The sequence below is a fragment of the Melampsora larici-populina genome (assembly GCF_000204055.1).
Source record: "Melampsora larici-populina 98AG31 unplaced genomic scaffold MELLAscaffold_163, whole genome shotgun sequence".
Taxonomy (NCBI): domain Eukaryota; kingdom Fungi; phylum Basidiomycota; class Pucciniomycetes; order Pucciniales; family Melampsoraceae; genus Melampsora; species Melampsora laricis-populina.
In genome coordinates, this window is record NW_006768926.1 from 714 (window position 1) to 11,158 (window position 10,445).

The 10,445-nt window shown below is 39.8% G+C and overlaps 4 protein-coding genes across 4 annotated transcripts; 2 read left to right on the plus strand and 2 right to left on the minus strand.

Annotated features, from left to right (window-relative positions):
* Positions 1-2,910: 2,910 nt before the first annotated feature.
* MELLADRAFT_114422 (uncharacterized protein) lies at positions 2,911-3,598 on the minus strand (the record flags this gene model as incomplete). Its single annotated transcript, XM_007419341.1, has 2 exons — positions 2,911-3,164; positions 3,220-3,598. 2 exons carry the CDS (start codon positions 3,596-3,598, stop codon positions 2,911-2,913), a joined length of 633 nt encoding a protein of 210 aa, XP_007419403.1.
* Positions 3,599-4,321: 723 nt separating this feature from the next.
* MELLADRAFT_85860 (uncharacterized protein) lies at positions 4,322-5,762 on the plus strand (the record flags this gene model as incomplete). Its single annotated transcript, XM_007419335.1, has 9 exons — positions 4,322-4,344; positions 4,481-4,615; positions 4,656-4,672; positions 4,768-4,901; positions 4,975-5,160; positions 5,209-5,293; positions 5,397-5,419; positions 5,533-5,619; positions 5,757-5,762. 9 exons carry the CDS (start codon positions 4,322-4,324, stop codon positions 5,760-5,762), a joined length of 696 nt encoding a protein of 231 aa, XP_007419397.1.
* A 535-nt stretch (positions 5,763-6,297) lies between these two features.
* MELLADRAFT_114424 (uncharacterized protein) lies at positions 6,298-6,856 on the minus strand (the record flags this gene model as incomplete). Its single annotated transcript, XM_007419340.1, has 2 exons — positions 6,298-6,390; positions 6,560-6,856. The coding sequence occupies 2 exons, from the start codon at positions 6,854-6,856 to the stop codon at positions 6,298-6,300; spliced, it is 390 nt and encodes a 129-aa protein (XP_007419402.1).
* A 1,574-nt stretch (positions 6,857-8,430) lies between these two features.
* MELLADRAFT_114425 (uncharacterized protein) lies at positions 8,431-10,096 on the plus strand (the record flags this gene model as incomplete). Its single annotated transcript, XM_007419336.1, has 8 exons — positions 8,431-8,452; positions 8,515-8,790; positions 8,877-9,077; positions 9,202-9,282; positions 9,362-9,490; positions 9,621-9,698; positions 9,757-9,918; positions 10,074-10,096. 8 exons carry the CDS (start codon positions 8,431-8,433, stop codon positions 10,094-10,096), a joined length of 972 nt encoding a protein of 323 aa, XP_007419398.1.
* Between the last annotated feature and the right edge of the window lie 349 nt (positions 10,097-10,445).

Consider the following 10,445-nt stretch of genomic DNA (forward strand, 5'->3'; position numbering starts at 1 on the left):
ATAACGGTATTAATCTTGTGTCAAGCAATACCATTCTCAGCCAAGTAATCAATCAAACCCTCCACAGTGGTTTTCTTGACAATATTTCTGTCCTTGTATTGAGCCCAATTACTGTAAGTTGTGACCCACTTCAAAAGCAGACTCATTGCACTTTCACCTTGATCATTCTTGTCATCTTCCCACCTCACTGGTGCCTTTCAAAATGAAGTAGGTTCCATGGTCTCATTTGTTGGACTGAAACCAAACAGAAACAATCTTAGTGTTATGATCTTACATGTCACCGCTCTGTGACACACACTATTATATGTCACTGATTAGATTACTATCTAGTGCGCATTGCGCCAGCTGTATTGCTCCTCATCTGACAATCTACCTAATAGCCACAACCCACCATTCACAGGGGCCAAAATCATAGCTCACATAGAGGTGAGCACACCAAGCTTAGAGTTTTGTTCCAGTTTTCTTCAAGTTTAATTCAGATTTTCTTCCGTGTTTGTCCCATTATTCCTCTCTTTCCTTCTTGCTCATCATCTCTGAACATGATCAACAAAGTCTCAGGAGACTGTGGTCTTGCTCATGCTGCATTCCTCAGCCTTCCTCTTTTTTGTTGAGTCTCAGGATTAGCTGAGGGGTTTCTCAGCCCTTTCAGGTCTATACACAAGGAATGGTTCTGAGTCAAGTTTTGGACTGACCAGGCCTGAGGTGGTCCAGCCAGTAACGGACCGCGCTTGCACAGATAGCTGCCAAATAAGGGCCTGCCTGTTGCTCTGATCCGACCTCAGAGCGTAACCCGTTTGTGGCCCCTTCTAGGCAAAATGTGGTGGCCGGGTGAAACCATGAGATTGAAATGAACATCATCACATCATCCATTACTACCTTCCTCAAAGGTCTACCTTTGAAACAGGTTTCAAACACTTATTGTACCACTCTTTAGTACCTCGAAGACTTATGAATTACTATCAACAAACTATCAGCAAACATCACCATCCAACTCATACTTCAATAGCTATCCTACTCGTTGATATCACATCATCTCTACTCCGCCACGTAATCAAAACCATGAACCATCAATTTACTTGACTTTTATACATGCTTCACGTCTTTTACCTCAACTTACATCATAACCTTTACAAAGCCTTAAATTACAAAACACGTCAAATCAAGTTGGTCATGCTTTGAATCAAATCAAACCTTTAGCCCATTCTTTTGTACTCAATAGAATCGTACTTAATTTTGAATCTTATTTAGTTTCAACTCAACCTATACTTGAAGATTTAGTAGATTTGGCTATCAGACTTATGCTATCAAATTCAAAAGTAATGGATCAAGATGCTACAAGATCATTTTCAAATTCAATAGAATTCCCAAGTTTCACCGACAAGTTGCCCTGTCTTGAAACAGAGGGTTATGTAACACTTCAGCAATCCTTCGATTCCTCCCACCGACTTGCTCCAATAAGCCGTACAATTTCTTTAACTTGAGTTTGATCTGATGATGAAATTGACTTTCATGAGCTCGATAAGCACTCTAACCTTTTTCAGACAGATCTCAAATATTATTGGCTCTAATTTGAGAATTGGGTCTGCAACAAATAAGTTTGGCTTGGATTTTGATAGAGATGAAAGAGGTCAGAAGGTTATGTTTTGAGATTTTTCAAAATCATCACTCATTCGTTCAAAACAGTTGCTTTTATGATGTATGGATATCAATAGCACTTGACTACTAAGAATCCTTCATAAAAACACGCGGAGACGATGCTTCCCATTCGTCCCTGAATAGAGTTAATTCAACATACATGTCCTAGATGATTTAGCATGATCAAGGGATGACTAGCACGTCACGAGGGTAAAGACCGAAAGTCAAGTAGCAGTAGCCAAAGTCAATGGGGGCTTCTATAAACATCCCATTCGAATCCTTACCGTGCAAATCAAGAGTCAATAAATGAGACATTTGATCATCTAAGAGAACTCAGGTCATCAAAAACGACTTTTGCAGTTTCAGGAGTAACTTGTCTGCACAGTCGAACAGCTCAAATTTCTCATAGACTAAAGACGTATTCGATTGTGTCAGTGTTTTTCTTGAATGAATCGTAGTGTTTTTAGTTCTTACACTTGTTATTTCTCAGCCTCATTTTTCACATTTAAACCACCAATCTTCTACAACATAGTACAGCTACTCTCTAATTCACTACAATAATTCTTTTGAAATACATGTTACTAACTATTTCCAACTCAAGTTTCCCTTACTTTGTTGCCTTTTGTTCTTTGTAAAAAAACCTTTCTAACTAGTTTCAGCAATACAAAAGAACCCTGTTTGTGCGTGGCGCTTACACCTAGCCTATGAGCATATCAGACGATGATTTTGTATCGTCACTAATATGTCACATTCAAATTATATATTCCAAGATAAGGGATAAAATATGAACCTAAAAAACTCACAAGGGAAATAGTAGGTAGTCGTGTGGCTGGGTTTTTTTTTCTCCTTTTTCGAATTGCTCAAGGAAGCAGAGACTTTAATATTTGTTGATTTGACTTCAGATGTAGTCTTAGTAGTAGATATTGAATTGGGAACAGCTAGACTTAAAAAGTGACTACTGCCCATTTTTGCGTTGATTGTGTTGATTTTTTTGTCAGAGCCTCCCGTAACACGGGCGTTTGAGGTGGCCCCATGATCAGCCGTAGTGTTGGACCTGACTAAAGTTGAAGGTGAAGAAACCTCGGGTCCCTCGATGAGAGGAACACTATTGGTACTGGATATTCCATTTGTGGTCGCGGTCGCGTCCGAACAGGTGGAGACAGGAAACGATGTGTATGGAAGAATGAACGTTGTTGGGGACTTGTTTGGGATACCAAAGTTTAGGAGACCGGAACTGGCAGTGTGGATAGAGTGTTGATTGATTTTTCTGGATTCTCAAAGCAAGGATTTTTGCAAATCGTGATGTTTACAGCTTGGTATTTGGCCGGTTGCTATCTTCATCCGCTTTTCGACCCTGCTGGTAGTGCTTCCTTTCACATGTCCAATGTAGTCAAGTGCGTGTTTTTGTGAGGAAGACTGAACCAAAAGCATGGAAGCAGATGATTTCACCCTGTTTGAGGACTGGAACGGAGGGACCAAGGTATGGACGTCACCGCCAAAAGTATCCTCGAATGTTCCAGCTTCAATTTCTATTGGGTAAGATGTCAATGAAACATTCATGAAGCTTGGAAGCAAATGTCTTACCAGAGATCTCTTTTGAAATTTGTATTAAAACTGCACTGAAGGTGGAGGCCAAAGCCGTAGTCATAGTCATCGACCCCGGTAACTCACAGAGGCTCTGCTTCAAGTTTTCAAGAGCTCGTAGGTAAGATTCACAGACAAATCCAGTCACTATTTTGGAGGCAGTTCTGTATGAGTTTTCAATACCCTTCTCTAGCAATCTATTTTGAGAACACATACCCGGATTGGAGGAATTCGCTGCTGATGAATCTTGTGTACCCTTGTCCCCGGTAAGTAACTTTGAGTCTACAAGATGCTTTGTAATGCTGAGCGGATTCGCTTCTAAGAGAGCGTGTGATTTGATGAGCATACGTTGCTGAGTAGGAGAAGCCTGTGATGCCATCCTTCCAGAGGGCGATATAAAGCAATAAAATGTCAAAAAATCAGATAGTCAGAGCAATGCGGCAAGTCAGGATGGGGTAACGCGAAAAGTAGAAAATTATACTCGCTCTCCGTGAAAGGCTTGATTTGTAGTTGATGAAGCCATTGTTGCGATATGATCGCTGAAAGTATTTCATCCTTTATGCATCCAATTCCTACATGCTGTACATATCATTTGCATGTTCTTTGATTCAAAGTTGAAGGGGAGTTATATACTCAAGTTGGACCCTACTGCACCTCACCAGACCCAAGTTGTAACCCTATATTGATTCGGAAACTTCAACATTTTGTTTTTGATAAGTGTATGAATCAGAATTCTCGTTTGATATTGTCTTTTTTGAAATTGAAATAATGAGTTGATGTTCAGATCCATGGATAGTTCGATTAGTTTGGGTAGTCTGATTCATTGATTGTTGTTTTGTTAATGTGATATTGTCGATTTGTTGTTGATATTTTGTTGTTGATAAATATGTATGTGTTGGGAATTTTTTCAAAATCTGAAGTACATACATGTACACCCTCTCAGAGCGTCAGAGTCTGAGAGGCGCGCGGACGGGGCCGCGCAGGGCTTGTTTATAAGCTAACATCATAAGCTGCCCAGTGCCAGCATTCGATTCAGTACACATAAGTCCCACTTCAAATACACAAGTTGCGATTTGAACCAATCGACTATCATCCTACAGTAATGCCACCAGCACCCTACGACTCGTTCTCTCTCACAATTGATAACCTTTGGACTTAAAAAACCGTGTGGAACGCGTCAGTATACTTCACTCTGACTTTCATCAACTCTTTTCGCAATCTGATTCGATGATGGTTTGTTTGAATACGTATCATTAGCCAGAGAACCAGATGTCTGCTTGATTTGTTTGAATGAGTTCAAATTGAAGGTCGGATGTATCGTTCTTCCATGCGCTCATCTCTTTCATGCTGAATGTATCTTTAAATGGTTTAATCAAAATGTTGCTTGTCCTAATTGGTGAGTCAGAGTGAAGTTGGGTGAAAAGTACTTTGATCAGCATTTTTACGATCTACGGTCAATTCTAACTTTTTTTTTCATGTTTCTTTCGATTTTATCGAATCATCAGTCGGCACCGACTACCACAAGACTCATCTTCTTTTCAGAGTCAGAGGAGGTTCCGAACCATTTCCCAAGCAAAGATACCGACTCGGAGGATGAATCATCTTCAAGCTCTTCTTCAAGCTCTTCATCATCATCAAGCTCTTTGCAATCATCAAGTTCATCATCCTCTAGGTCATCATCGGTCAGACGCTTGACATCGTCATTAAGTTTGACATCGTCTTCAAGGCCATCATCGTCCTCAAGCTCATCATCAGTCCGACACTCAACATCGTCCTCGAGTTCAAGATCGCTTTCAGGCTCCTCATTGTCCTCGAGGTCATCATCAATTTCACACTGGACATCTTCCTCACGTTCGAGATCGCCTTCAGGTTCATCATTATCCTCAAGTTCATCATTATCCTCAAGGTCTGCATTTTCATCAAGCACCGGGTCATCATGATGTTAACTTCTTCTGTTCATACGATTTCATAGCTCAACCTTAAGATCAGCCCGTTCTTCGAATAGGGATAATACTGCTGCGCCATGAGCAAGGTGCTCCAGGCAAAACTCGACATTTCAAAGACTACAAACATCGTCAGTCAAATTAATGACGGAGACAGCGATACAGAATCTTCCACCCTACTCAAATTTGTCCGCAAGCTTCTAAGCAATACCATTAATTGGGTTTGAAATCCAGGTTTATCTCTTGACCACGAGAAAGTGAGAAATTTCTCTCGGGTTCCAATTCCTTTGAGTTCACGACTCTTTTTCAATCTCTCAACTCTTACTCCCATATCATATCAACCAACCCATGATATTCTCCTTTGTTATAGCTCAATTTATATTTGCGAAAGAAGATGCTTCAAGATGCCAAGTTATTTTTGTGTGGCAAGGTACAAGACTCCAGAACTGAACTTCAAGTAAGTATTCATCAATTTTTGACTTTCTGTATCACTTCTTCGTCACTATCAGATATATGCGGATGCCGCTCTTTCATTCGTTGATTCTCTGTACCTTTTTTCACAACCTGTAATTTTTGAATGTGTCGAGTGTAGAGCTATAGACGCTGGTGTGTCCAATTTGTCCTCAAATTTAATGGGTCGGGCCAGACTTATATAATTAAGTATTGTTGTAATCTGTATCAGAAGGATTAGGTGATGCCGAAATCTTAGCGCAAGAGAGTGGGTGCGTCCCTCAGTCAGTATGTCTTTTGTTTTTGGTAGCCTAACAAACTATCATACAAGTGCGATTTTGAATCAGATTTTAACCACATAGACTGTTGGTCACCTAGTCACTCTTGTCAGCATTCACATCTTTTCTTTAATTCTCAAATTTTATATTATGGAATTCATTTGGTCTTGAATTGTTTTTTAGTCTATTTTTAATTTTTATGTTAAAGATCAAGCTCAAAAAAATGTATCTCATTTGGATAAAATCTAATGTTGACTGCCTTTGATTCTGTACAAGAATCAATATCAGAAAGTAACACACAGAACTTTCTGAGAGAAACTTGACAGTTAGAAATCATTAATCAGAAGCAAAACATGGGCAAAATTTATCAATAGCTAAAGTAACAAGGAGCAATTAAATCATATATTCTATCCATTAACATAAATGTTTTTAGAGTCCAATTGATCTCCGATTTTTCCGATTGATAGTTGAAGACTATTCTCACTACGTAAGCACTCTGACTGAAAATATGTACAGGAGAAAAGGTAAGGATAAGAATAAATCAATACATAGGCAAATCAATTAGGGAATGATAGCTTCAGTGCATCAAATGCCATAATAGGCGCCATAAGGATGTGCCACAACCGCTTCAAACATAACAAGGAGCTTCGCCTTTAAAGTCCGACATACAATTGCTTTGTCTGGTTCAAAATGCCAAATAAGCCGTCGGAGGTTGAAGCAGGTGATAGACGAGATGTCGCAGTTAGGTTTGAGATATTTACAAAGACTTTGAGGTAAAGTATCTATCTTGTTCCAAAAGATGGGATCGTCGGTTACTGATGGCATTGGTGCTCTTTTAAGTGGACGTCGTTGTACATTCCTTCGCACACCTCTTTTAGGATTCACCACATAGACACGCTTGCGAGCAACTTGCCGTCTAGGCCGTACGTTGATTATAGCGGTTTTGATACGTAGTCTAACAGGCATGGCAAAATATGCACAAAATGAACCTAAAAAGAATAATATTCCTGGGAAATCAGTCACTTGGATGCCATAGGTTTGTTGATTGAAGAGCAAAGATACTGACCGTGGAAAGAAAGAGCTGATACAAATGAACAGATTGCTGATTGAGATACCTTCCGATTTGTTGCACGATCCGGCTTTCAATCAAAATTAATTAAAGGCTCACTCAGTTCCAATAAATGAGTGTATCAAGGGAAGAAAAATGAGAAGAACTCACAGAGTCTGTTTATAAACTTCAAGTTTATGTGAGTTGAAAGTTGGAGAGCAAATAAGTCGCCTAGAGGAAAGAAGAACTGAGCAGTAGAGCGATAAGAGCGTAACACTGAAATGTAGTAAAAGCAAAGGCAGTAGTATGAAGTTAAAGAGCACACAAGGCACCAAGAGAACTGAACCCGGAGTTGATGGTGAAAGTTGAGAAAAGAAAAACTGATAAAGTAGGGCAATAAGAACGTAATACTAAAACGTAGTGAAGGTAAAGGCTTGATTAGAAAGATGGTGGGATTGAAATTGAATCGTCACCTCAGAGGACATTTATGGAAAAATAGAAGGAAACTTCACCCGTCTGTCAAACTATGCACAAAGATAGGTAAAACACAGGCAGGATCAAGCTGACCAAGGGAATGGAAGGAAAGCATCATAGTGAAGGTTAAACAAGCACCGCAGTAAAAAAAGACTGTCATAATGGAAGGAGATCAAAGGAGGACGCCACATTATCTTTGAACTCATCTCTTTTTTCTATCCCCTTCTGCAATTCATGGACTTGTTTTGTCTCAGATATCGAGGAGTGTTTATAGCATCAAAACATATATATGTACACACATCACAAAGAACCAAAGAACTTGTATGCATGAAGCAACCTCTTTGTTTAATGGGTTACGTATTGAAACTTTGTGGGGTACGTAGTTCAAGATGAGATGAGATGAAAAAAAGAAAATCAAGAATGGGCAAGTCTCCCCACATGGCCAAATGGAAGATAATAGATGCAAGCTTAACTTGAGTTTGGTTTGTTCTCCCTATCATAAGAGCACTACCACCACACCAAGTCGATATCGAGATTCCACCGTTTTGCCCGTTATGGGAGACACAAGAATGGCAATCATGTCTCTCATAATTTAGATTTTGCTTTTGGTCTTATATACTGACCGCCGAGGTTTCTCTCTGATTCATGGGAAGAGGCGGAGAGTATTGTACGTCTTGAAAGATGCCCTCAAAACAAGGGAACAGATCATACGAGATGTCCTTTGACGCTGATGATGGAAGTTTCTGAAATTACACGCGCCAGGGGCGGTCAAATCCGAGACTTGTTGTTCATATACATATATGTTGAGACACAGAGGCATCTGCTGGTAAATTAGGTCCGTCTTTTCCACCTTGTAAATCAGACTTTTCTTTTATAAAACTCCTTCTGGTCATTGGATCCCAAACATCTTTTGAAAGTTACTTACATCGACTATACTCCAATCTATCACTTCCTTAACACAACAAAGTTTGTCATGAGTGTAGTCAGAAGTTTTCTTGGGTTTTTCAAGAAGCGCATCATGTCAGCAACAAGCTGGTTTGGTGAGTTGTCTCGTCACATCTTTCAGATACATCTATTGACTTCCTTTTCTGAACGAGAGCAGCTCGTGACCACTCTTCAACAAAAACCACCGGTACTGATGCAGCAATTGCAGCAAAATCAGATTCCGCCATTCTGATGGCTTCAGTCCATCCCGAGTTCACTCCGACTTGGGGTGACCCTTTTCGAACTCCTGAATTTACCAGAAGCATCACCTCATATGTTTCTGACTCGATTAGCTTGTCAAGCGGAACTTCTCATGATGGCCAGGTGCCTTCACTTGATTTTGATCCATTTCTTGCTTCTAACTCCAGTACACTTAACCTTGCATGCTTTCCGTGTATGTTTGAAGAACATCTATATGCTGTTTTCTTGCAAATCCTACTTGATTACTCTTTCTGATTGGTGCGCTTTGTTGTTTGGAAGGTACAGCAAAGCTACCACTGCCACCCCACGACCAATCACCCATTCTGCCCTTGACGGACAGCAACAATACGAAGCAACCTGCCACTCTCTCAGATGTGACTCAATCTACATCCACAGGTTCTCTTATCAAATCTTTGATTACGTCAAATATCCTCAATTCTGCTTCTGGTGGTACCAGACTGGATGCTGCTAGTGAGATCTGTAGGCCCATCCTTACTTTATAAATTTTTCTTTGAAATCCTTTCTCTTAATTTGAATTTGACCACTTCGCATCCCTGTTTCGATCATACTATTACATCCTGCATTTTTGGAACATACCATCAAGCTCACCGGGACACCAACAGTCCGAATGATTCTAGAAACGGATCTGGAGTGGATGTTATTATGGAAATTGAGGATGTGTATGGTAGGTTTGAAAATCCTAGTATTTCTTCTTATCAAACACTGACAAATTGATCTGTCGGATGTGGATATCCCTTCCAAAGGTGCCAGCTTGTCAGATAATAAAAATTCTGCGTCCAAAGGTATTATCGTTGAATCTTCTATCATGTACAACGTTCCCACTTCTGCTTCAAGTGGTATCAACATGTTGCTGGACGCTGCTTGTGTAATCTGTAGGTCTCTCCTTATTTCATTGACGGTTCTTTCAAATCGTTGCAGTCTCTCTTTTCGTATATTTCCCAATTTTGTTTTGACATATTTGTCCTGATCATAAATTTCACATCTTTGGAAACCCCCATCAAGCTCAACGGGACACTGATAGTCCGACAGATGGAAATCGATCTGGAGTAGAAGTTTTTATGGATATTGATGATGATCATGGTAGGTTTGAAAAACCTAATATTCTTTCTTGTCGTAAATTGACAGATTGATCTATCAGATGGGGATATTTATCCTGGACGGTATGAACAAGTGCAGCGTGGCTTCACCAATCTTGCATTCAGCTGTGGATCCATGGCCGAGAATGATCATTCACATGATCTTGCAAAAGATTCCAAGTCAAATTCAGGAAAATGCCCAATGGAAACTCCAACAGATGACGGTAAGAATAAATGAAGTTTTTGTCACATTGATTGAGATACTCAAATTTATCTTGAAACAGTTCCACGATACAAGCGCAGGAAGGCTTGCGGTTCAAGATCAACTGCATCACTCTCTGGTAAATCTTCCACCACCATCTATAATCCTGATGGTCAGTCGATAGTTTAACTGTGTTCTGAAAAATGAAGCTATACTGACAAGCCAGGTTGCTTTACGGGTATCTTCTGTGTGTATTTGTGAAGCAGCCTGTCAAGTTTGCAATGATTACATCGATGAATTTAAAGAAGAGATGAACCATATCATTCAGTCAGTCCGGGAAGGAAAGACACACTTTATTCACTGTCCTCAAGTCTTATGAGTCTTACACTTGCCTTTATTTGTTGTCTTCATCTCGCTTTCTTTACTATATTCTTTATCATCTTGTATATATGATTGAATCTCTTTTCATGTAAATATCTTCTTGTGATCTATTGCCAAGTTCAAAACTGTCAAGTATTGCTGATTGATGTATCACTCTAACCTATATCG